This window comes from Lygodium microphyllum, chromosome 19 (genome assembly GCF_053477565.2).
Source record: "Lygodium microphyllum isolate KBCC chromosome 19, Lygodium_microphyllum_v1.1.10, whole genome shotgun sequence".
NCBI lineage: Eukaryota > Viridiplantae > Streptophyta > Polypodiopsida > Schizaeales > Lygodiaceae > Lygodium > Lygodium microphyllum.
This window is the reverse complement of record NC_141153.1, coordinates 21,942,928-21,970,687: the sequence shown is the minus strand read 5'-3', so window position 1 is coordinate 21,970,687 and position 27,760 is coordinate 21,942,928. Positions and strand designations below refer to the sequence as shown.

Here is a 27,760-nt window from a genome sequence, read left to right as displayed (position 1 = left end):
ATGAGCATATTTGGATCTTAGAAGTGAGACATGTGACAATTTTTAAATATAAACCCAAATAATTTTATGAACAAAAGCATTTGGGTAGCACTAATTTACAAGAAGCTATCCAAGGTCATGCACATTTTATCCATATTGTAGACAACTTTTCTTGATATATAATGAGGTTCCTTCAATTTCTTGAAGAAATAGGTAAAATAAGAGGAGACAAAAACTTCACCTTGGGATTTTAAGCTTGACGAAATTAGCTAAATAAATGTGCATACTAATGAAAATTGCTTCACATTTACTTGAAAGGTGATTTTTGGCACTTTTGAAGGGAATATCACAAGCACCATCCCACATTCAATGGTCAAGAAGATCACCATCATAGGTTATTTCTATGCACATGGAAAGGATATATTGGACGTTGTGTTTGAGTAACCTTCAAAAATTCAAGAATGTAACAAAGCTTAGAACTTTTCGAAATTGAGCATCACATATATTGGTAATGACCTTGATGATTTCACTCTCCACATGTTATAAGCATGAGCTTGGTATGCATTATAGGCCCATTTGAGGAACATAAGGACCTTGTTGGAGTCTATTGAACACGCCTCTTTTCTAAATGATAATGGTACGCTTATCACTACAAAAGTCAAAACTCTAGGATATCACATCTTTCCCTACAAACATAAACATCTATGACTAAATTCATGATATTTTACATCCACCTTGGATAGATAAGCATGCAATGCACTTTGGCATTTCTAAAATGATGGAAAATCTACCTAGAGTATGATTGGATTGACTCTTCAATGTATTTTTTTCACCTGCCCCATTGCCCATGTTAGTTTTCATTGAGTGAAAAGCATCAACTAATGTGGTTATGGTAAATTGTTGATGTTTTGTCAATGTGATACATCGACATTGCTTGAAGCTAAATGTTTTCTTCTCAGAGCTTCTCAAGAACAATGGTGCTCCTGTAGAGGAGACTTGAAAAATGAAGAGGGGTTAAATTTTTGAGGCCAAGATTACCAACAGGATGCTTCAATGGTTTTCCCTTGAATATCAATGGAGGAGGCTGGAAAATGAAGAGAGAAGTTGAATTTGAGCTCAAGGTTTCAACAGGAGTAATCAGTTTGTACTTACTTTGTATTGGGTTATCGACATTTGATGATACAGAGCAATATTCAAGGTTGAACTGGCTCACAAAAGAGCACGAGTATATCCAAGCCTCCATACAACTTCAGGAACACCACTGCAAGTTCCCCCAAGTAAAACTCCTCACCACGATCTTACCAAAAGCTCTGCAAAACTTGGGCCCTGGCAGTATATCCAAACCTTAGGAAAACATCAGATTTTTTGGGAACCCCAGCTTTCATCCTTTAAAAACACTTGAGCATTTCCCAAAATCTTATGTAGAAATCTCTTCAATGACTTCGCAAGCCATAACTCTAATCAAGAAACTAACCACTTCAATGCTTGAATACTTGACCAGGAGAATAGATAGTAGACCGGAACTTGGATTGGTTCCCTATATAAAAATGTGTTACTGTTTTTATGCACCACAGAATGAGGATCATCTCTTTATTAAAATTTCACCTATTTGCTATTGTTAATCTCTCTACAATGAATGTTACACAGACTCCCTTTTCCTTCCTCCTTGATAGCACTTTCCCCTGTGTTTCCATCAGTGTAGAACCTATGCAACATGGTATGCTTGTATACTTGACCAGGAGAATAGATAATAGATGGGAACTTGGGTTGGTTCACTGAATTAGGAAATCCTTGAGTTTCAAGGCAAAGCCCACTATATTTGTCATACTTAGATCCACCCTTGCCTGTCATCTTGGACACAAAGTTCCCTGTATAAAACTGTAAACCAGGTGCATTGGTCAGCAAGTCCATGACCCTACCACTGGTGGGGTCCTTCACCCTTGCTGCCAAATGCAGTTCACCTTCAGCTTCATCTTTCTTGTCAAGGACGAAATTGTGGTCATATCCACCTGGAACTTCATGGATTCGCTTGTTGATAACAGAAGGTTGTCTGAAATCAAAGGGAGTTCCCTCCACTGGTACATACTCACCAGTGGGAATAAGCTCTTCATTGACTGGTGTAATATGACTCCCCCATATGCGAACAATATGCCCAAGAATGTCACCATTTTCATGTCCAGCCAAATTCCAATAACTGTGTTGAGCCAAGCTAATTGGAGAAGGCTTGCTCCTTGGTATAGCTTCCATTTCTGTCCTTAACTCAAGGTTACCACTCAGTGTATATGTGACAGATACATCAACATCTCCTGGGAAGCCTGCACTTCAAGTTTTAGAAACTCAATCAAAACACTGTACATGATAACATTTACTAGCCTGACTAAACAGCTTACCTACCTTGCTCACCATCAGAACTTTGATATATGAATTGAACAGAGGGATTTGCACCATCTTCAACATTCTTAATCTTCCATAAGACTTTGTCAAACCCCTTCTGACCACCTGACCACAACAATGACCATAAGCTTATGCTGTTAGGAGCCAAAATGTTGATTCATTATGTCAGTGCTGATCGACCAGATTTATGGGTGTCTAGTGATTCGACAAAAAATTGCAGAAAACTTTCAAAAGCTACCATGTAATGTGATGTCAGGATCACTACTTGTTGGAACTAGTTTGTACGTCTGCCCCTCCAAGGTGAATGATGCACCTGCAATACGATTTGCAACCCGGCCAACAATGCTTCCAAAGTAAGGTGATGTACCATCCTGCAGAGATATATGCTGGTTATTGGCCCTCCTTTTTCTCTCCACCCTCCCCTCACCTCCCTTAAGTTACATATGTTCTATTCCTCTTGGCCATTCTAGTGTGAATGCACCCTACCATCACCCTCTTACATGGAAGTGGTTTTAAAAAGTGTGAATTTTATTCCATATCGCTATCCATTTCAGTTCAACATTGTGCAAATACACTTTTGATACAGTTCTTGCTGTCTTTCTTGTTTTGCCTGGGTGGTGTGGTGGGCAAGCACATCGATAATGTTGTAGGAAGTATAAATCATAGACAAAGGATGTATGGACTACTAATGGCTTGAGAATAATTCCAAGGGACCCAAGCATTGTCTTGATAGACCCTTTATTACTTGGTAATTGGCTAAAGAGCTTGGCTTGCAGAATGGAGGCATGTAGACTCCAACAATAGTTCACAAGCTGTAAAATGCCCATGATGCTTATATATTGACAACCATTGTAAAACACATTGGCAAAGTGAATTTAAGCTCCAAGGCTACAACGACGAAAAAACCTTCTGCATTGTAGATCTTGAGGGCTCAATGCAACTCTTGTATCCCTTGACATTACAAGATAGACTCTATTATATATTCCAAGAAAAGGGTGGAATTTACACACAAAGAGAAGTACAAAAGCCAATGAAGAGTACTGGAGACACCATAATTATTGCAAGTATCTAGAGAAATCAAGGATTATGCTCTTCATATGGAAGATAACAAGAATGTCGAAAACCAAAAATAAGTTAAATTTTGGGAAAATATCTAGCACAATGAAGGATTGTGCTAATGTTGTTTGCTTCATATGGAAGATAACGAGGCCAAAAACCAAAAATAACTTAAAATCTTCTCCAAGTCATTTTCAAAATATCTTCCTCATTAAGTTTTTAAAAAAGGTCAGCACCATCAAACAGATGTCATGTGAACCAGCCTCAAGAAGAAGAAATAAGAAAGCAAGTGGAAGACCTTAGCTTGGGCTAATAAGGCCACAAATGTCATCTTACTTTATCCAATTCTACCTGTTCAAACAGGGTATGGCATGTTAAGGATGTGCATGGATTATCAATCCCTCGACAAAATCATTGAGAGGACTTCCTACAATTGACAACAATTTGGATCATCTACAAGGCTCACAGATCTTCAAACACATCAATTTCACCAAATATATGGTGAGACAACAAGACACAAAAAATTGTTTTTCCACACTTCATTTGGTCTATGTGAGTTCTTGATAGTTCCTTTTGTATTAACTAGTAGACATATTTGACTGCCAAAATTTTTCAGGCGAGCTTTTCGGACATCAAAGATTTTAGGTGAGCTTCTACTCTATTCTTTAGATATCGTGTGCTCGATCCTCATAAATGATCACTAATGAAACAAATCAATAAGTATTACTATTAGTGCCTACTATTAGGGGAAATATAGACTAAAAAAGAGCCCTTTAGCTTAAGAGTTAATCACTTTCCTAATGATGAGATTTGAGGTGGGCCACTGGGAGAGGGGGTGGTGTGCACATTTAATCCACTTACGTTTCCACGTTGGGCTTGCAAAGTGGTTTGTCCAAAAAGTTGAGTGGTTTTGCAATAAAAAAGCATACAATATTAGAATTTAAAAATGTGGTTTCTTCCTACAAAATCTCGTAGCATGACACGTGGAAAGGTGGTTGGAGGGAGTTTTCAAATTTAAATTTGAATTGTCCCTTGGGAGGCACAAATTCAATTTAAAAACACTACAATATGCAAAGCCAAAATTCATAAATACACCAGCACATGCCACGAGTACCACGCTCCTCAAGGGCATTATTACATCTCCTTTTCAATTTAAAAAATCGGTGGCACATGGGAATGGAGCTGCCTACCTCTCCTTTATGGGGCCTCCACCCTACCACTAAGACAGAGAGCCACTCGCGTCATGACACCTATTTAATATTTACATACACTAAAATCGTGCTCTCTTTTTCCTCAATTTTATTTCCAAACCACCATTGTTTTGCAAGGAAACCACATTTCTCTTCATCATTCCATTTTAGGCCCACCATACTACAAGATTAGAAAAAGTAATTCATTACTAATCTCCTTCTTATGAGGCCCTTTTGGAGTCCATATTCCCCCTAATGTTAGAGGCATAAAATGAAAGAAAATATTATACTTTCTCACAAAAAAGAGTAACTCTATCAATAAATCTCCCAAGACAAAGTATCCCAAGGCAAAGGATAAAAGCTCTTTATGGAACTTCCAAAAATTATATACATGTGACAAAGGAAAGCATGTTACAAGGCTTGAGTGAATGACCAATGAGGAGGTCTACAGTCCCAACCCATTACAGTTGATAGAGAAAGAAACTGCTAGAATCCCAGTTCCTAAGAAAAGCATTTCCCCTTCTCCTCATAGCCTCTGAACTGCCCTATATCTTCTCCCATTCCCATATGGAGTATGGACAATCTCTATCCAGATTCTAGAGAGAATCTCTGCATTGGATACATCCCATAAATCTGTATCATGATTATATCTAGTGGTCCAAATATACCCAGCAATATTGCTAGCTATCAGCTTCCCATGCATCCTCATATCCACATGCTTGGCCTCCATCTATGACCCAAGCAAATATCTCCCATGTCACAATGATGGACTTTGTTGTACCAAGAAATAGCATTCTGAGGGCTCTCCTCCATATCTCTTGAGCCTGGATGCTCAGGAACAGGTTGCCATGCTGAAATGGGTCTTGCCAAGCTATGAAAGTGACACCTAGGCATTGGAAGATGGTCACAAGGCTATGAAAAGTGGGTGCCAGACTGTGGCAGCACTTGGAGAAGCTCCAAGAACCGTGATGTCCTCCAAGTCAGGGGTCTGGACAGTAGTGCAGGGTGAAAAACGATCTAATGAAGAATGAATGGGAGGTGGTTTTAAAATGCCCAGAACATCCCCTATTCATAGCAATAAGTGCCAAAGGACTATGCTCATATTACCAAGTCCTCGACACATTTGCTTAAGGGTATCCGAAGCAAGAAAAAGCCCATTAGTTTGCCCGTTGTTAGAACTAGTGAGCTCAATCAATGTTTTCAAACATTGAAACTTCTTGTTACCATTGCACTCATGTTGCAGATTATCGATCTGAACAAGGTTGTCTCCGTACCATACATACAATCTGTATGGTATGGTACGGTATATATCCATACGATTTAGTACGAAAAAATAAGCAGTTTGGCCACTCTCCTTCAAGCCTACAACTTTATTTTTTTCTTTCTATTTTCTTTTTTTTTCTTTCTTATTTCTCTCTCCCCCAAGCCTCTCTCTTTCTCTCTTGAGCTTCTCACACAACCTTCTCTCTCTCTCTCTCTCTCTCTCTCTCTCTCTCTCTCTCTCTCTCTCTCAACCTTCTCTCTCTCTCTCTAGCCTCTCAACCTTCTCTCTCTCTCTCTCTAGCCTCTCCCTCTCTCTCAAGTTCCATAGTTCCACCAATACCACGTATGAAAGGTTTCATACTATACCAAGGCCTTGACTATGGGGTCGGCCAGCAAAAGTAGCTTTCACGGGCTCTTGTGCCCAATATTTGTCCTAGCCCCAATTGCTGGAGATCTAGATAAGATCTTATCTTATCTAGATGAGATATTAACTACATATTATTTGGAACAAGACGACAAAGGTACAAAAATGTATTTGGGATTTTCATACCACATCTAATTAAGAAGAGCTGCTTGTGCAAAATCTCATCATATTCACCAAGCAAGCTGTTGCCAAATTCTAGTAGGTGTTCCCAATCTAAAGCCTGGGAATCATCGATTGGGTAGCAACCTACACATAGAAATGCACAGGAGCTTCTGAAGGTACAGGACCTTCAGAACCTGCCATGGGTTCATTGGCAGCATGCTTGCTGCATGTAACAGCTGGCTGTACTTTGGTGCATGGTACCATTTCCTCTTCTTCTTCAGAATATGGTACCAGGGCCACCACTGCCTGATCTATGAAGGACACATCAAGTTCATGCATGAGTCTGAAAAGAAAGCTGTCCTGATGCTCCACAGTTCAGTCGTTCGCAGAGAATCATTCTCAAGTCTATCTGCAATAACTGCAGAGAATCATCTAATATCAGCCTACCTAACTAGTGGGAATGTTACAGTAACGGCAAGCAAAGCCCCTTCTGTTACTAAAAATAGCAAAGCAGGCTGTAGATCAACTTACCCTGATAGCTGAAAGCACCTGCAGAACTGGCCATACTGCAGATGAATCCAGACTAAACAATAAACCTCTGAGGAAATGGATGCATGCTTCTGCAACTACAGTGTTTTACCCATGAGAATGTTATACATGCTTGGCTTCAAATTTAAAGGAGCTGGAAGGGCTTGAAATTCAGTCCACTAGACTGGAGAAGACCTGAAGATGAGCATACCATATGGATCCAATTAATTTAACTATGATGGTCAAATGAATCTCTGGATACACATAGGATGGCTCTTGCCCACTCTCTCAGCTAACATTTGGAGGGGAGGCACCTCCCCCTTGTGGGCATTCCACTGTGAGAGAGAGAGAGAGAGAGAGAGAGAACAAAAAAATTATTTTTATAGTTGGTAGGCTATGGTACAGGCAATCTCATCTGCCTCAGCTGAAAGACTTTGCTGTTCTGTTAAATGCAACCACGCCCACAAGCTGCTACTTAACCCCTCTTACTCAAAAACTAAAGCTAACGATTGGAAACTTAGAACTTAAGAAACACTTTTGCACAAGCTGGGACACTAAGCACACTAAGAAGGGACAATTGAAATTTGGGTCACAACACCACCCTGAGCCATTGAGGGTTGGGAGAGCATCCCAAACAGGGTGGGACATCCCTTGTCCATCCTCTACTCTATCCCTAATTCACAAGACCGGACACCTGATATGGGACAGGTGAAGGGCATTTTGAGCTAGTTTTGGTTGATTTAGCAGGCTTTTGGCCTGTTTTTGCTTGTTTCAGCAGGTTTTTAGACTGTTTTGGGTCCGATTTCAGTCTATTATGGCCCACTTGTGTTCTTGCATGTTCTCTATGCACAGCCTCTCCAACCTTGTGCAAGCAACAAGCAGCCCGCATTCTTGCTTCTCACCTTCAGGCTTCAATAATGCAGCAGTTGTTGCATCTCAACCCATCCAGCTCATTTTTGCATCTCAGCCCATTCTCAGGTAATTTGAGCTGATTTCAGCCATTGATCTCAGCCCATATCAACCCTATTGCAGCTTCTTCTCTGCCTAGCCCCATCTCAGCTACTCCTAATAAATGCGAATACCATTTCTTATATGCTATCCCAACCCATCCCCATTTTCTGGTATTGGGCAACCTCTATCTTCTGGTTCTTTGATGCCAAGTTTGTGGATTTATTGCATCCACCGTACCTGTACAAAATTGGAGTTTTCAGTAAAATAGTACTTGCCATATATGGAGTGAGTGTGTCAAAACCAAGCACTACATCAGCTAGCTTGCCTGCATAACACAATCATTCATTCAGTAAACCCACATACTGAAACCTATTATTGTAAGAGAGCAAGTTAGCATGACAAGAAAGTCTCAAGAATACCTGCTGCATCAGGTACAAGAAGAGAAGTGATTGTTGCACCCCAATTGGTAACAGAAAGTTGCATGGCTCCCTTGCACAGCGTAAAGAGTTGAGCCTCACCATGTAGGCCAAAAGACTCTACTTTAACACTGCTATTGTCCTTTTCCATGATGCTTCTTTTATACCTATTCTGCAGCACCTGACTATGCCAAAATTTAAAGGATAACTGAATATTGTGGAAAACATAAACTCTGGCCAGAGCTTCAGATTATTAGCAAAATCACTTGTCCAGTGTGAGCACTAATTGACCCTGGGCAGACTATACTATTGACAGTGCAAATCCACAACACTAGACCCCAAAGGCGGAGAAATCTGTAATCATTTCTGACCTTACAAGTTGTTTGTTATAGCTTAATCACACTAGATGGTGCACTTCCATAGAATTAAGCTTTATTTTATTTTTTTTTCCCAGAAATACAATTAAGCTTAATTCTCCAGTACTATGAAGAACAAGCGGAGAAAATGCATTTCCATACAAGGAGCTTAATTCTCCAGTATTGCAGGAGAAGGAATAAGAACACTGAGCCCAGACAACTGAATTTTTTTCATACAACTAGCTTCAGCTGATGAATGAGCCAAAAAACCAAAGAGGATTCAATCTCTCACAAGTTGGAATTGATGATGTACTGGGATTGCACACAGCAACATAATCACAGTAGACAGAGCACTCCATTTAAAAAGCTTGATTCTCCAGTTTTGTGACAGAACTGAACACGAAGAACTCAGTCTAGACATGCCGAACCTACGCAGCTGCACAAGAAGAGGCAAATTTCTGAGAGTGGACAAAATCCCGGGCCCAATCTGTTCTTACAGAGCACACCTTAGCAGTGTAGTAGTGATGTCTGAAAGAGTGAAAATGCCATTAAGGTTCCCAATAGTGCAATTCACTGACTCCATTATCATCGGAAGCCCTGTTGCATTTCCTGTGACGGGATTGCAGATGACTACTGTTGCGTTTGCTATCATTAAATTGCAGGTAAATACACATATTCATACCTTCCACAAGGAGTGTTCTGATTGGGGCTTGAGATGATTCTGATGCTGGTCGCAGAGAAGCGAGCACAGGGTTTGACTCAATCGGAGGCTGCTGCTGCTGCATGCATGCCCACGGCTAAACTTTGAGAGCACGATGGCATTTTATAGTCTCAGATCGCTTTTGCGGTTTAGCAGCAAATATCCATCCAAATCCCAAGACCCCCTTAAGTATAGCTAGGTACACATTAACTGATGTAGCATTCTTAACAAATAAGTTCACTATCTATTTCCTTTTAATGTGATAGTTTTGAGATATGATGCCAAGGCATCCCATATGGGTGAGGCAAATCAAGGCTGGTCCATCCCTAAGAGCTCACTCAAGGGCTAAGCACTTCATTCACACACGTCGTTGTGATACAAGCTCGGCCTTTATGCTATTGGCAAGTACATTACTCATTGTTCAAATCCCAAAATGCTCATCAGGACAAACCTATAAAGATCAGTAAATAAGTAAGGAGAGATGACCCAAACTCTCCTACATTGAGCAAACCCTCAAATCCTTAGGTAAAAAATTAGCCAATATAGCTCTCTATTTGGTTGAATTTTACAAAACAACTTCATAAATCATGGAGACAAGGGCCACTATTCTCAAGCATGTTCCTAGCGAGTATAAATCAATAAAAGATAAATAGAAGTGCCGACTGTCAACTTGGAGTAATTCTATTGTGGCCTGTGCTCACCAAGATTGCACATTACCATTGTTCATAAAAAAGTCTATTCTATATATTATTTAGAGCTTTGCCTTGGGGATCCCAAACCAACTAATATTGTATGGCACAAGGAGGAGAAGTTTGGTATTTAAGAAATAAAGAGGGTTTTCTTTTAAAAGGTGAGTGGGGATTATATTTATTTTGTATCGCACCTCTCTCTCTCTCTCATACACACTCTCTCACTTTTAATTGAACGCATTAAACACAAGCACACATCTTCTCTCTTTTTCAATTGCACATAGGATATGGTTATGGAAAGGGAAAGGAGTCTTTGAAAATTTTATATCATGCTTGTGAAGAAAGATGAGATGAGGAAAAAGAAAGATCAAATAAAAACCATGAGAGGGGAAGAGATACAACACATATTTATGAGACCATATAAATGGACACGCACACACACACACGTATTAAATACATATGTACATACATACACACATGTATACACATATATATGTGTGCATGCACGCACACACACACAAAGCATAAGAAAAATAAGAAAATATAAAAAAGAAAAATTTGTGTATATGTGTGCATGTCATTTGTGTGTATGAGAGAGAGAGAGAGAGAGAGAGAAGAAGAAGAAGAAGAAGAAGAGAAATATGAGAGGGGTGAAAAAGGAGAGATAAGAGAGAGAAGAGTATGCATATACACTCGCACACATCTAAACATATATATGAGGGAGGGAAAAAATGGAGAGAGAAAGATCATAGGAGAGAGAATGGATACACACTTACAAACATACATACATCCACATTGTAGGCACACACATCCACATATAAATATATACATGTATATGTTCATACAATACATACACATGTACACATAAGCATATACAACGTACATATGAGATGAAGAAAGATAAGAGACATGAGGGAGGAAAAAAAGGAGAGAAAATAAAAATGATGAGAGAGAGAGAGAGAGATTTATGAGACCACACAAATAGATACACACATATTAAACACACATATGTATGTAGATATATACACATGTCTATACACGAAAGTGCGCATACACACACAGAGCATAGAAAAGAATAAGAAGATGAAAAAATGAAACACACACACACACAAAGAGAGAGAGAGAGAGAGAGAGAGAGAGAGAGAGAGAGAGAGGGGGGGGTGCCATGTGGCAACCTTTCATCATCCCCAAAAACCTTCTTCTTTTCTCTCCCTTTTTCTATATTTTTTTCCCTCTCTACTCAATAAGTAAGGAGGATGCTCTCTCTCTCTCTCTCTCTCTCTCTCTCTCTCTCTCTCTCTCTCTCTCTCTCTCTCTCTCTCTCTCTCTCTCTCTCTCTCTCTCTCTCTCTCTCTCTCTCTCTCTCTCTCTCTCTCTCTCTCTCTCTCTCTCTCTCTCTCTCTCTCTCTCTCTCAAGATACCGTACTATTATTATAATTAAATATTATTACATAAGTTATATTGACCTATAGTTAATATCTCTAAAGATACCTACTATTATTGTAATTGAATATTATTATGTAAATTATACTTGGGCTACAGTTAATATATAAATTTGTAATTCATACTTATATCATATATTAATACTTTACTTATTATGTATGATTATGATTAATTCATTATTTATATTAATTATAATTATGATATAGATATTATAATTATTATTACATATATAATAATTCATTTTTACCTATATAATTATAATTATATGTATTATTAATTTTAACTTTATTATTATGAATATTTAATTATATTTTAATTTAATAATATATATTAAGTATATTTATTAATATAGTAATATAATTGATTATATAATAATCATTAACTATTAAATATTATTATGTAAAGTATACTTAATCAATAATGTATATATATATATATATATAGTGTGTGTGTGTGTGTGTGTGTGTGTGTGTGTGTGTGTGTGTGTGTGTGTGTGTGTGTGTGTGTGTGTGTGTGTGTGTGTGTGTGTGTGTGTGTGTGTGTGTGTGTGTGTGTGTGTGTGTGTGTGTGTGTGTGTGTGTGTGTGTGTGTGTGTGTGTGTGTGTGTGTGTGTGTGTGTGTGTGTGTGTGTGTGTGTGTGTGTGTGTGTGTGTGTGTGTGTGTGTGTGTGTGTGTGTGTGTGTGTGTGTGTGTGTGTGTGTGTGTGTATGATATAATTGTATATTATTTGAATAATATTTGTATCAATCATAATTATTAATACACTAACATAATTGATTACATATTAATCATTAACTATTCATATGCTACTTAACTATTAATAAAATATGTACAATGTGGAGCTACTACACAAAGGTCTTATTAAACCAATGTCCTCTCTCCTTGGGCTTGTCATCCTTTTTATGTTAATAAACATAGTGAACATAAATGGGGCAAAAAGCAGCTTGTCATCAATTACAAGCCTCTTAACAAGTACATGGTTGAACATGGCCATCCACTACCCTTGAAAGACATCGAAATTGGGTAAACTTAGATAGATGGATTCTTCAGAATCTACAATGAGTAAAGAATAGGCAAGATAAACATGTTATAATACAACTCATTAGTATGTTCAATAATGAAGTAGAGTCCTAAATTGGAATCATCAATATCGTAGATAGTAAGATAAGTAGTGCTATGATCGATAAAAGAGAATCGGATAATGATTAGCATACTTGACGTCTCCTTTATTTATGCGGGAAAGAAGAAAAGGAGATAGAACACATCGCTATCATTTACAAGAAGGAGAGAGACATGTCTCCTAATTTATTTATGTGGTAGAGAAGAAAAGGAGATAGGACATGTCTCTATTATTTATAAGAAGGAGAGAAAGGCATGTCCTATTTAGTCTTTTGGGGGATGATAGGAAAGGTAATCTACAAGAATATTTTCTTTTTATGTGATATGTTGGAATGTGATGTCAAGCTTATCAAACTAGATAGCCCACTGAAGAAGCCTTTTGTTTCCAATAGCTTTAGATACTTTCCCTTTTAAGTAGCTAACGACATGGTTGAGGTCACTTTTAATAGTGAAGGATACAAATTCAACAAAAATAAGAAAGCTTTGGATGGATTTTTTGATCGGGAGATTTCTCAATGGGATGAAGGATGATTATGTTCAATGCTAGAAAAAGCACCACTTGCAATTTAGCAAAGTTCCTCACGACTATTGTCTTGATTTTCCAAAGGACCCCTGCCTATCCAAGATCATTGGCATTCATACAGATAATTAGGGGTTTTCCAGTAGGTAGTTCGAGTGGAGGTAGTCTTTGAAGCTCACCCTAGTAGAATTTGTCATTTTGGAAAATAGAATAAAAAAGAAAAGTATATTGGATAATGTAAGGCACAGATCCACAGATCCACTTTAAACAGCCAAGAAATTGGTGTAGTTGGATTATAGAAGGCAAGGTATCTGTAAATGTTTTAAGGCTTTTAGAACATGATCTTATAGCACAATTTTTCCATTAGTAATTTGCAAGCCTAAAAAATCCATAGTAAGGGTGAAGATGGTGAATTTGGAAGGGAAGAGAACCATGTTTACTTCTTCCATTTGAGAAAGAAATAGTTGGAGGTGCTTGATGTACTACTCAACAATGTTAGAAAAATCAATAAGTCATCAATGTACACAAGGACAAAAGATAAGTTAGCAAAAGTAAAATTAGTCCATTCTTGAAACTTGGTTGGGATAGTTTTGATTCCAAATGATGAGGCTATCCATTGATAATGACCATATGGAACGCAAAACATAATCTTGTATTGGACCTATGGGGCTATAGGCAATTACCAGAAGTTTGATTTTAGATCAAACTTACTGAGAATTTGGGCACCTCCAAGTCTCTTAAGAAGGATGTCTTTCAGGGCTAGTAGATGTCCATGTCCAACCAAATACTTGTTAAGGGGCTTGTAATTGATGACAAGTTACTTTTTGCTCCGTTTTTATTCACTATGCTTATTAACATAAAAAGCATGACAAGCCCAAGGAGAGGACATTTATTCAATAAGACCTTTGTGTAGTAGCTCTTGGATTTCTTGTTACCATAATGCTAGTTTTTCAACCTTTGTACCTAGATGGGATGCTTTAGTAGGAACAACATCATCCTTCATAGGGAGTGTAATAGAAAACAGAGCACATTTTTCTATAAACAAGGTTGGATCATGAAAATAGAATTGAGCTACTTTATTTTTGAACTAGTTTTGGAGACGAGTAGGCACCCCTTCTTTAACTTGTATCATGAAAATAGAGCGAGCAATCTTTGGAAGGAGAGAAAGAGTGATTTCCTTGTTGGCATAGGTTAAATAGAGAATATCTGTGTAGAAAGTGAAGGACACTATATGTTTGAGTATATCAGCACCAATGATAAGATCATAGCACAAGCTCAACATTAGTTGTATCTCAATAGGACGTTTTATATATCTGAGGTGAAGCTAAGACTTGACTTTGGTGGTGATAGGGATTTTTTAATTATTCAAGAGGTCTCTACTCAGAGGGACAACAGTAATTGTAGAGCTTGTATAATTAAATGTGTCGACAAATATCTTGAAGTATCTAGAATCTTTGAGGATCATGCGGTAGTTCGTATTGACTCCTTGGTGTGGGTTGTCTCCTACTGAATGGAAGTATGTAGGGTAGAAATATCTCCTTTATATTGTTTCAAATTTTGATGTAGTATAGTCAAGATTGGAAAGTGGCAGTGGCTTGCTTGATTTCCAAGGTGATTTGATGGAGACTAGTTTCGATAATCTAGAGCTATCTGTGACTTAGCATTGTTGCTGAAGATCGTGGTTTGGTCATCTCATTCAAAATCGGGGAGAGATTGATTTTCTCTTTTGAGAGTATTTCTACTCAATGTTTCGAGATTGCTTTATGGTTTTGGTAGATAGGGTGTTTGTAATAATTCTTATTGTAGTTTTCTCTTTGTTGCCTTTTGTTTTGCCAGTGTTTGGAGAGGGATGAAGTATGGTCACTGGACAAAATTTCTAATTCTTTAGATGATTGTGGGGGAAAACTAGAAGGTCTAGGGTCTTGGGAATCAAATTGTTTCTTAGAGAATGAGGCTGATGTGCCTCGACCAGAGAAGGAAGAGGAGAAACCATGGCCTCATCTAGGGTGAGAGAAATGGCAAGCATTGAGATTATATTTGTCAAGAGAAGAAGAAGCAGACTCGAGGTCTTCTCATTCAGAATCTGAATCATAAGAAGTATCCTTGGAGTGGTTAGCCTCAATATTAGTAGAGTGAGAAAGAGGCATAGTTTTAGATTTGTCAACTTGATGAGCATTGAGTTTCTTTTGGCAATGAGGACATTGGTTGGTTAGATGGTGAGAGCTTCTATAAATATAGCATTTTGATTTCCCCCTTTTCTTGGAGTGAGACTTTTTGTGGATTGGCTACTTATTATGGTGAAAAGAATGGGGTTTATAATGAGCATAAGAACATGGACAAGAGCAAAGACTATATCTTTGGCAACCAAAATCTTTTTGAAAATTTAATTCATATTTACAAATGGAATCAGGATTTGGTGACGCAATTTGGCTACCTTCTATTGATTGCAAAAATCCTTGATCACCTTTTCCATAATCTAACTAAGCTGCCCAAAACTGTCAAAGAAGTCATAACCTTCTTCACTTATCTTGCTTTTGGCCAATGCAAGTAGAGGATTAGGGAATTCACAAAATGTTGTTTAAGTGTAGCATCATGTGCCCCTTGGCATTCATACAATAGATCTCTCATATACATTAATTATTCTTTGTAAGTTGAGCCCTTTGGAATGTTTCTTTAGCTTTAGTTTTATCATCATATCTATTACCAACAAATTTTCCAAGGAGAAGTTCCAAAAAAAAGGGGAAAACAGGATAAGCACCATTAGCAATTTCTTCTTTGTCCCACCAAAGTTGGAGTGTACCCACAAACCCATGAGTGAGAGCATTAATGATGTTAGATTTTCCCATATCAAGCTTATCAAGAAGCTTTTGAGAGAGATAGGCATAGATAAATGCATGATAGTTTTAATCTCTTTCTATGATTTGCCATCAAAAATCCAGATGGGATGTTTTTCAACTTTGGAAAGATTGGGCAAGCTAGTTTCTTTGATACTAGAGGTTGAAGCTTCCTCTTTTACCCCATGTACATTAAGTTACTTGGCTTCAATAGCATCAAGCTTTGTGAAGAAACTAGAATCATATTCTTCTTGATTAAACACATCAATAATAGAGTGAGCATTTACATAAATAAATTTGGGAACTACTTGACACTCATTACTATCCTATGGGGAGTCGTCATCATCTTCATCACTGAGAGGAGCAATATTAGCAAGATCATTCATCCCAGATTCTTCATATAAAGAGTCCAGATAGCCTCCATAGATGTCTCTATAGTCATTAGCAAGCTCACAACAATTCTCTTCAGTGCCATAGATGCCACAAAGTCTCCTCCATAAGGGAATTTTCAATGGCATGCTACTGAAATCTACACATGGAAAAATTTTGCATCCTCCATTGACCAAGGATAGTAGGTGATGGTCTATCAAGGGTATATTCAAGGGTGTCCTGTGGAAAAGTAGAAGTGGAGGCAACATGTTCATTGAATGTTGTAGTAGCATTAATAGTTGGTATAGCTTGGAGGTTGTCTTCCTCTTCTTCCTTGTCCTCATCATCTTCTTCTAATTCCATTTCAAATTCCCAATACATGAGATCACTCATGGTAGGGGAAGGAGTTAGAGGGTCTTCACATGAAAGGGGATTGATTTTGTGGAGGTTAGGTAGGTGGAATTCCCACCCCTTATCAGTTCTAATAGGGTGGAATTTCTTAAAAGAGGAAGTAGTGGTGGTGGAAAGTTGGGTGGACAAGCTTCGTGGAGCTTAAAGGATTCCATAGGTTTGAAAGAGGTTTCAATAGTACCAAGATTTGAGAGAGTGCATACTTTGGTGAATCTGATATACTTGCTCCCTGAGTTGGTGAAGGGAGAGATATGTCCAATTCAGGGCATGTTGCCTTGCATTCCAATCACCATTGAGTAGGTGAAGGAATGGGGTAGCTTTGTAATAAGAGTCATTATGAGAGAACTTTTGATGCTAGAAATCTTGAGCATTGATAGTTCTAGCACTGTCACTTGTGAGAGTGATGAGTCTCTTGGAGTGTGTGCATATATTATTTTAATCCATAGACTCATAAGAACATGCAGGCCTGAGAAAATTATGATGAATAGGCAAAGTCAGTCATACCTAGAAGGCTTTCTACTCCTTTTCGAATGGATAGTTGTGGAAGGGGCACCAATAATATGTTTGCCTTTTGCAATGTGGGAGTAGATTTGAGCATCCTAAGGTTGTTTTAGCTCCCGCACTTGTAAGGAAGACATATTCATCAACTATTCCCAAGGAAATTTGACATCTACCCAATTGATTATGGTGGGGAGGTACCTCTGGGTCTTGTCATCACTTTTCATAATAATTGTAAGGTCCTAGTCCTTCTCGGAGTTGATCCCTACAATGACTTGAGGAATGGCCATTGAGACTAAACTTGCTATTGGAAAACAATATATATAAATGATTGCTTCATCTCTAGCCCAATGGTCCAAACATTGAGGGTTAGAATATCTGCAAGATAAGGATCATTCACAAAATTGAGAAAGTCTGGGTGAAGCTCAAAGAAATTGGGACCATTGACAAGAGGAGACAAAGTAGCCCCGACAATTATGCCATGGAGTTCTTTGTGCCTAGTATCCAGAATTGTTGTAACACAAGACATAGGAAGGCCTTGGCAGAAAAGAGGGACAATGCTAATTACAAGATATCCCAAATGGATGCAAGGGAAATCTTTTTTGGATATTTTGATTTTATCATAAGTGAGACTAAGGAGAGAGATTAACATGTCAGCATTGGAAGAGTCTCCAATGGAGATACACTAATGGTTTTCAATAAAGATAGTAGAAACTTGAAATTTAAAAAGAGAGTGTTCCCCACAAACTTCTATAGGCTTAATGGATGGTAACACCCATTTACTTGATGGATTAGTTTCATCTACTATGATAGTAGAATTAGTTATAGAGTGATATTTATGCGATAAGTTTCTAGCCAGAGAAGATAATTTATTCTGGGATGATAGTGCCATATCTACTGACATAGAGAAACAAAGGACTTATTAATGATTTGTATGCATACTCTTATCACCCCCAAAAACCTTCTCTTTTTCTCTCTATTTTTTACATTTCCCCCCCTCTCTCCTAAATAACTAAGCTCTCTCTCTCTCTCTCTCTCTCTCTCTCTCTCTCTCTCTCTCTCTCTCTCTCTCTCTCTCTCTCTCTCTCTCTCTCTCTCTCTCTCTCTCTCTCTCTCTCTCTCTCTCTCTAAGATCCATACTATTACTATAATTGAATGTTATTACATAAATTATACCAAACCTTTAAATAATATGCCCTGAGATACCATATCGTTATTATAATTGAATATTATTACGTAAATTATACTTGACCTATAATTAATATTGATGTTTATATTTCATACTTATACCATATATTAATACTTAATTATTATGTATAATTATCATGAATTTATTATTCATATAAATTATATATATATATATATATATATATATATATATATAATGTATGATAATTTTTAATTTGTATAATTATAATTATATGTGTAATATAATTATACATTAATTCAATGATATACATATTAATTATATTTATGAATATATTAACATAATTGATTATGTAATAACAATTAACTATTGAATATTATTATCTAAAGTATACATAGCCCATAGTTAATATGTGTATTTATAGTTAGTATTTATATTACATAATAATACTTAATTATTTTTTATAATTAGCATTAATTTATTATTTAAAGCATGCACGCACACACACACACACACACACACACACACACACACACACACACACACACACACACACAATTGTATGTTAATTCAATGTTATACATGTTAATTATATTTATTAATATGTTAACATAATTGATTATGTAGTAATCATTAACTATGAAATATTATTATGTAAAGTGTACTTAACCTATAGTTAATATGTGTATCTATAGTTTATATTTATATTCCATAATAATACTTATTATTTTATATAATTATCATTGATTTATTATTTGAATTAAATATACTTATAATATAAAAATATAAAATAAATATGTAATATTATAATATTATAGCTATTATAGATCTTTAAGTATATAATACTTAATATATATACATATAACTATAATTATATATATTATTATATTTAATATGTATAATAATAAATAATAATAATGGTACACATGATATAATTGTACATTATTTGAATAATGTAAAGAATTAAATTAGGGGCATATAAAAGGGCAAAGGCCACATGTACAGGGAATAAGTTTTTACACAATAATATATCTTTGTCCTTCATCTCTCTCTAGCTTCTTCTGTCCTTTCATGGCTTCCAACTATCTCTCTTCTTCTTTACAATATTTCTCTCTCCATTTCTAGTCTTTCTCTCTCCTCATCACTCTCTTTCTCTCACTTTTGCACTTCTCTCTCTTTTGCAATCTTCTCTCTCCTCTTTCTCTCTCTCTAGTTCACTCCTTCACAAGTGGTATCAGAGCTTCTCAGGTTCTTGATCTAGTTATAATATTTTGTTTAGTTTTCCCTTTTCATCCACACAAATCCAAGAACTTCAAGTACACAGGTACTTACAGACATGGCAGGCAGCATTGAAGACATGCATCATTGAAGATTGGACTGGACATCAGGCCTGGAGCAGGTAGTAGACCTTACCATTTTTAACAGGCTAATCTTGAATCTCAAAAGTGGACTTGTTGTTGTTGAGGAGTTGTCATTTTTAATAGGCTGAACTTGAATCTCAAAAATGGACTTGTGTGTTGTTGAGGAGTCCTTCTCCTTCTGCCATTAATAGGAGCAATCTGGATCATGGCCTGGAGGATCTCATCACCAAATGGCATTCAACCTCTAGATCAATATTCACATGACCTACGAAGCATTTGAGCAGTGCTTAATTAGTCCACACGAAGCTGCTGTATGAGAGTTACGGCAGTAGTACTACTTGAAATCTTCCACTTCCATGATGCTACCATGATCAATATCATCAATATTGCTTTTGTGCAAAGAAAACATGAACATCACAAGCTTAACGTTGTTGCTGCCAGGCTTGTAAATGGAAGAGCACACAAAAGATGAAGCTAGAAATCGTGCTGATGCATGCCTATTTTGGCACATGTGGATCTTGTACCAGATCTTCCCACTATGCATTAGTGGTCAAAGGTGCAGAATGCAAATCTAGGAAGCAAACAACAAGATAACGAAAAGGCACATCAGTTTTTTTTTCCTCTTCTGTGAGATCCATCTTTGTTACAGAAGATACGAGAATTGTCGCCCATTTGTAATCCCAATGTAGAATATTTGGAGTACTTGCTATCAATTGACGATGTTGGAGCCAATTTATTGTTAATGTACACACCCATAACTCAAGAAGGTGTAAAAGGAGAACCTCATTTTGCAACTATGGGTGTAGAGTTTGGAATAGAATTCTGCACTTGAATGCAGACTCTTGAATTTTCAAATATAGGAGAACAACACTTATCCTCACATGAAAGTTTGGCCACCAGCACCTCATATGTGTCAATGTTGGCCTTCCTAGATTCTTTATCTTCAACTTGCTAAAGAATTTCTGATAAAGCTTCTCTTAGCGGAGTATCAGGCATCCAAGTCTGGCATAGTAATGGATGACCGAGTAGAGGACAATTAGCGACATGCTACCATGAATTCTCATTGATGTTGTAGATGAGGCCCTGGTTGTAGAAGTAATGACAAAAGAAGATGAGGTGTCCTTGCACAATGCAATAGAAGCATTCAAAAGGGGAGTTGAAGAACTGCTCACAAATCGCATGAGGCATCTTGCCTACTTCTTTCCATTTGAAGGTAGTCTGTATCAAGGACCATATGTAAAGGCCCAACACATAGCAATGGAGGGCCTTCCTAACGATCACAATGTTGCCCCACATTCCACCAAATGTCTGAACTTTGAATAACCATCCTCTCAAGTGTCAAATGTCTGTACTACTGAGGCACCACTTATCATATCATTTCAAGGCATGAAGTTGCTAGAATTGTTATTTTTATTGAGGTTAGTTCAGCAATTCAAACAGCACACAATTCAAGGTTGGAGATCATGTTGGTGGTGGGTGCATGGTGCACTCATGCAACGATTGTGAAGCTTGCAACAAGAGAAGCTTGAGAAGTTCTACCCCAAAATTGTGTGGATGTACAATAGTAGATTGAAAGACACAATGAGATATTAAAAATGACATAACTATTAGCAGGCAGGTGACTTATGCAATAAAGGAAGACATAATAAAAGTAGAGAAAGAAAAGAAAACATACCAGGACTTCCTTATTGTGCATCTATGACTTCTGTTGGACTGGTTGTTGTGGGCAAAGGATGCATCCACCTGGCGGAGCTTGATGTCAAGTAGTGTCCATCTGTTGATGACAGTGGAGTTCTAGTATTAGCACACCATTGTACATATTTACAATAGGTCAATCTATCATACACTGTAGTGACACATCAAGGTCTTATAGGAATTGTCAAACTTAATCGCAAAAAAAAAAAAAGAAGCTGGTCCATTTGATCAATGTGTGAGTTTTTGGCTTTGAGGCAACATTGTTGCCTTATTGAGGACTTCAAAAGACCAAGTTGTTGCCACAGTTGAGGGATCTGCTACCCTAGAAAGTAACATCATACAATTCAACATTCTTCACCATCTTTTGAATGCCATCTTAAAGGCCTTTAGATGATTGAATGAGTGATTATCAGTGGGTGGTGATCAGAGGCAGCTGGTTGTGATCATGCTTGAGCTCACTAGGGTTTATAGTTTCTCCCTAATCAACAAATGCATATGACCAGGCTACCCCTATGCTTGTTATTGAAAGCCATATGGCCTTGTTGGCACAAGGTTTAAAGCAAAAAATTGTTATAAATGTCAACTTGATAGTGATAAGAAACACATGTACAATAAGATGGAGGTAGATTGGTTGTGCAAAGAGAAGGCGGTACCATCCTTGCTAGATATGCCTAGTCTAGGAGATTGGGAAACTATTGTAAATGCCTGAGACACAGATGGGTTGCCAATTAAGGAGTTAAGTTGACCTCTTGCAGAATTCATCACACTGTCAGACATTCTCCTCAACTAAGATGCATATTAGAGTTCTTTATGTGACCTGAAATTGGTCATTGATGATAGGCCTATAGAAACCCCAACAATGTTGCTAATGGGGGTTTGACAAGGCATCCATGCATCCATTGCTAGAGGAAAAACTTGAATTTCTTGCATACAAAACCCAAGGCCCTGTAACATGCCGCTCGAGCTTTCTTTGGCGGTATGTTCTTAGTAGACCATCAAGAGATGTCTTTGGAAGCACCGCCTAGGATTTTGATAAAACCTCAGAGTTTGCTAACTAGGCTCGCTTGAGTCTGGCTACCCCATAGTGGAAGTTTTGATCACTCCCACGATGATCGACTTGAGTTTTTCTGGTCAAATATATTACTGGTGGCTAATTAGTATTAGCATATTCTAAAGTGATGCAAATCAAGCCTTTTGGTTTCTAATGGTCCATCAAGTGCAAATTTTATTCCTTCTTAACAAAGCTCTTGGCTTATTGAGACCAGTCAACCATAGGTTTGGATGTGTCGGGGGTCCATCCTCCCGCTTCCCTCGAGAGAGTAGATTTAGTTATCTAATTACCTACCACTTTAGGTTCAACATATAAAAATGGCTTCTTTGAATTACATCCTAATACAAATTCGTTACACGCCTTTAATTTTCATGACATAAAAACAAAGTAAATCAATTCCTTCTTAGTAGTTCCTTTTAGAAAAAAATAACCTTTACAATGTTTTTTGCTCAAAGTATTATTCTCTCCGAGTTTCATTCCCCAACTAGTATTGGAACTTCCATGACACATTATGGAAATAGAAGGGTAGTTGGTAGTTCGTAAGAGCCTAAGGAGCTTGTGACCAGAGCCCCCTAGTATCCTCACCTACTTCTACCAACTAGAGTTCCCTATGACAAGTCCTTTCATATCATGATTGGTCTACTCTCACTATAACGCTAAACAAAAGAGAAAAACCTCTTGGAGTAGGTTTTATTAACGCTAGCCTTGGGGAGGTCTAGCGCCATTAGAACCACTACCTCAGTCGGCGTTATGTGCTCACCGAAATACTACCTCAGTCAGTGATCTGTACTTGGTCATCCGTCTTTTAGCCTAATGATTTTAGAAAAGATCAGTATCTAGCTTGCAATCACAAACATCTTTATTTTGAATGCATTATACATAAACTTCTCACAAGTTTATTTCCAAGACAAATCTTTTATTTCCAAAGGGTAATAACATCGAGACAAATTAAAATAAGTGGCAATACTTAATAACATCGATATAAATTAGCATAAGTGGAAAAATTAGCGTAAGTGGTAATACTTAACAACATCGATGCAAATTAGCATAAGTGGCAAAATTAGCATAAGTGACAATACTTAATAACATCAAGGCAGGTTAGCATAAGTGGAAAAATTAGCATAAGTGGCAATACCTAATAACATCGAGGAAAATTAGCATAAGTGGCAATACCTAATAACATCGAGGCAAATTAGCATAAGTGGCAATGCCTAATAACCTCGAGGCAAATTAGCATAAGTGGCAATACTTAATAACATCGAGGTAAATTAGCATGAGTGAAAAAATTAGCGTAAGTGGCAATACTTAATATCATCGAGAAAAATTAGCATAATTGACAAAATTAGCATAAGTGACAATACTTAATAACATCGAGGCAAATTAGCATTAGTGACAAAATTAGAGTAAGTGGCAATACTTAATAACATCAAGGCAAATTAGAATAAGTGGCAAAATTAGCGTAAGTGACAATACTTAATAACATCAAGGAAAATTAGCATAAGTGGAAAAATTAGTGTAAGTGGCAATACTTAATAACATCGATGCAAATTAGCATAAGTGACAAAATTAACATAAGTGGCAATACCTTCCAATAGCCTTCCTGGACTTTCCCTTCCTTGGGGATTAGTTTAGACTGAAATCTAAGCAAGAATTTCATACTTGAGGATAACTCCCTTGGAGTTCATGGATCTTTACTTGCAATAAAAGAAAATCTCGGTTAGTTTAATTACGAATAGTATTCTTTGGCAATTTCATCTCAAGGTTTCTTATGAACCGAGGATTAGTGTCCATGATTACCCATCAGAGATTTTGTTTGATCAACAGAAAAATTAGAAATATTAAATCTTTTAGGGACACAGTACCTTCCTTATACTCACTTAGGTTCATCTTGTACAGTCCCAAGTTACCCCTTGGAATTCGCGGTTAGGAATTTCTCAAAGAGATTAAATGCAAGAATCGAATAAAATCTTATTTTACGCATGCAACTTTTGTTGCCTGTTCATGGGATAAAGGCATGTTAGCTGTTTTCATTTAAGAAAAATAGTACATGAGGATCCATGATGGGTGCTTGTGTAGAGGCGAGCTCAAGCTCAACCGCCAAGACCCACGGACCACTTATTGTTCAAGCGTTTCAAGTGAGCACTAATGCTATCTCTCACATAGCTGATGCGCCATCCCTCTCTATGAGTGTAGTGAGCTTATCTTGATGCTCGATTGAGTTGCTTCCTCTCTCAAGCACTCCAATAACTCCACAATTCTTGATGCAAGCTCAACCATCCTCAAACCTCCACCTCCAAGCTCCATTCTCCATAGCCATGCACAAGACAAGAGAAGAGAAGATAATAAGAAGAGAGGATATGGAGGAGGCCTTCACCTCCAAGATCCCTCACCCTCACACACTCACTCCCTCACTCACTCACACTCTCTTCCTCAAGCACTCACAAGCAAGCAAGAGAAGAGAAGAAAAGAAAAGAAGAAGGCGAGTCTCTTATTGCCACACACCAAAGAACGAGCTCTCATTCCCTTTTTGAACTTTATATACAAAGCCCTAAATCCCTTTGGGCAGTCATACCCTTTTTACATGGCCAATCATAGTCTAGCCCCTTTTTTCTATTGTTCTCCTCTCTTCCTAGCTTCCTTCCTACCGCCCATCTACATTTACAATTTGCACGGGTCAGAGCCTGAGCGACGCTTTTAAAATAAATCATGGTGTGCCTTGCACTCTTTTACAAAAGTATTGACTTGCCCTTTTTCTTGTGCGCCTCTCCTTGATTTAGGAAATTTTCACACTTTTTATGTTTCCCAAAGTTTCTTGGCGTGCCTTCGTTCTCCATTCCGCTTTTGCCTTGGCCTTGTCTTTTGATTTAGATTTTTCAGATTTTCCACCTTGTTCGTCTGAGGGTTAACATTACCCCCTCCTAGTTGAGTGCCAATCCCATGGCACTTGCTCGGACGGTGTTGCAGGGGTAGCCATGTGGCTTTTTGAGTTTGTATACAAGCCGTGTTGGGGGGTGGGTTGGAGGGATTTATGGAATTGGAAGGTTCTTGAGTTGGGAATGAACCTTGGTGTTGGAGGGATTTATGGACATGTTGGAGGGATTTATGGAACTGAAAAGCCCTTGCGTTGGATATGATCCTTGGTGTTGGAGGGATTTATGGACCTGTTGGAGGGATTTATGGAATTGAAAGGCCCTTGTGTTGGATATGATCCCTGGTGCTGGAGGGATTTATGGACATGTTGGAGGGATTTATGAAACTGAAAGGTCCTTGCATTGGATATGATCCATGGTGCTGGAGGGATTTATGGACTTGAAATTGACAATGGTGTTGGATGGATCCCGGTGGGGAGAGAGGTGGATGGGCGAATCCATATTTAAAATTGAATATGGTGTTAGATGGATCCGTCTCCTGGCCCTCCGTGGTTACCTTCTCTTACGCTATTCCAAATGAGCTTCTTCATTCACTTTATGATTGGAGTTTCCTCAGTGTGCCCCTGCTTTGTTTCGCCAGCATGGTGACATTGTTGCATAAGATGGGGAGTACATTGCATGAATGATGGGGTCTCCGGGGCTGGTGGTTGGGGCCTTTGTTTGTAGATGAAAAGAAAATAAGGTGCACTACCTAGGGGTGTGTTCCATTGTCGTGTGGTGCAATGTACTCATGCCAGTGGGATTGGGAGCAAGCATGGGCATTGTTGCTCACGTGAGGACTCAGTTTGTGCATAAGGGAGGTGCGGTGCGTGTAGCTTAGGATGACAGGTCTAACCATAGGCAAGTGTTACCTTCCTAGGTGTGTCTTGCCCTTGATGTGCCCTAAGCATGAAGTGGGGGATCAAAATGAGGCTAGGAGATTAGGGACGGAGCTGGCCGACCGAAGCCACTGGACGCTCCTAACTTGAGGACCCCTAGGTGCAGTGACTGTGGTCGATGTGTAACTTGCGGTGGCTACGTGTGATATCTTTTCCTTCTTCTTTATTTTCTTGTTTAAAAAATAATAATAATAAAGTTACATAGTTGTGACATAAGTTTAATCTTCGTCATTGGAGTGAGGTGGAGAAGGGGGATTAATAGAATTATTAAGGAATCGGTGGCTTTGGAGATACCCCTTGAGGTTTAGGCGGATTTGAAGGGTGGAGAGGAATGGATGATTGCAATGGGTGAAGTGGCTATCATTCATGTCCTCTAGTAGAGCTAAGTAAAATGAAGGCGATAGAGCAGCTCGTATCATTAGTCAAGCCATTGCACAACTTTCACAGCATTAGGATCAAAATGGAGTACTGGGAGTCCATGCTCCTGTGGGGTGGGATCTTGCCTAAGGAGTATCCTAAGCAATCTAAGGTAATTACAGGTAGTAATAAAGGCGGGATCAGGGCATGAAGAGAATTTATTGGTGAATTGGATTAGGGTATCATACAAGTTTTCTAATGTGAAGACGAGGGCATCTTCATATGTAGTACAATGAGGGTTATAAATTATAGGAAAGTTGTAGCAATCGTAGACATTGGAGTCAAAATCCACTCCCACTCTTCGAAGGTAGGGCATAAAGGTTGGGTTGTTCCGCTCGAAGGGTTGAGTGTTGCAAAAGGCCATCCAAGTGTCCAAGTTGGTGTTGCAGACCCTTCTTCTCCATGTAGGTTGTCATTTGTAGTCGGGCACAGACCTTGGTACTTCAAACACTTTATTTTGCCAAAATTTGACAACTTCAGTGGCCCATAACGTGGGGCTCTACGCTCTCTCCTCTAGCCACTTCTGCCCAAGCCTGCCTCTGATGTCCTTTGCCCTTTCTAACTGAGTGTAGAGCTCCCTGACATGCTCATCCTTTGGTTAGCGGGCTGTGGTTCCATGGTGGTAGCATCTATTCTTGGTCGCTTGGGCCCCTATTGAGATTCGGCGTCTGTAGCAGTCAATCTTTTCACTCCTATCATTGGGGTTCCCGCACTAGAGGTGGGCATTGGGGTGTGTGCTTTATTGACCAAGAATTGCACCCATGCATGAGGTTGCTGGCGTCCATTGTGGTTGGGGTGCATGTTGTTGTTGTGATGGTCAGGGTATTGGGTAAGAGGGTAGATGGGGCTGGGTGGAGTGCGGCTTTGCCCTTTCCTTCAAGGATCAGTGGAGGTAAGTCTTCTGACACTTGGGCATTGGTTCTCGACTTGTCCAGCTTAGACGGGCTCATTGCTGCTAGTTCCTCTTGCCTGCACTGCTGTTCTATGGACATGTGCACCGCTTGTGCAAAGTCCTCCTCTTCTTTCCTTCTCAACTCCT

The 27,760-nt window shown here is 38.4% G+C and overlaps 1 protein-coding gene across 7 annotated transcripts; it reads right to left on the bottom strand.

The window, feature by feature from the left end:
- Positions 1 to 373: 373 nt before the first annotated feature.
- On the bottom strand, positions 374 to 10,125 carry LOC148019647 (Galactose mutarotase-like superfamily protein). Of its 7 annotated transcripts, XM_087699755.1 has the most exons (8): positions 9,342 to 10,125; positions 9,166 to 9,268; positions 8,952 to 9,095; positions 8,307 to 8,484; positions 8,163 to 8,212; positions 2,612 to 2,744; positions 2,374 to 2,478; positions 374 to 2,294 (listed from the first exon to the last, which is right to left on the bottom strand). In XM_087699755.1, exons 3-8 carry the CDS (start codon positions 9,078 to 9,080, stop codon positions 1,585 to 1,587), a joined length of 1,305 nt encoding a protein of 434 aa, XP_087555881.1. In that variant the 5' UTR covers positions 9,081 to 9,095; positions 9,166 to 9,268; positions 9,342 to 10,125; the 3' UTR covers positions 374 to 1,584. The 7 variants fall into 7 exon arrangements, with proteins under 7 accessions (XP_087555881.1, XP_087555879.1, XP_087555880.1 ...); XM_087699753.1 differs by having other exon boundaries at positions 8,952 to 9,268; XM_087699754.1 differs by lacking the exon at positions 9,166 to 9,268.
- Between the last annotated feature and the right edge of the window lie 17,635 nt (positions 10,126 to 27,760).

Excerpts from the sequence above, each read along its gene's own strand:
- LOC148019647 (XM_087699753.1), bottom strand. The coding sequence starts at position 9,080 with ATGTCTAGACTGAGTTCTTCGTGTTCAGTTCTGTCACAAAACTGGAGA. Across the intron at positions 8,485-8,951 it reads TACATCATCAATTCCAACTT|GTGCTGCAGAATAGGTATAA; the intron begins GTGAGAGATTGA and ends TGGCATAGTCAG. Across the intron at positions 2,295-2,373 it reads AAGTTCTGATGGTGAGCAAG|GCTTCCCAGGAGATGTTGAT; the intron begins GTAGGTAAGCTG and ends CTTGAAGTGCAG.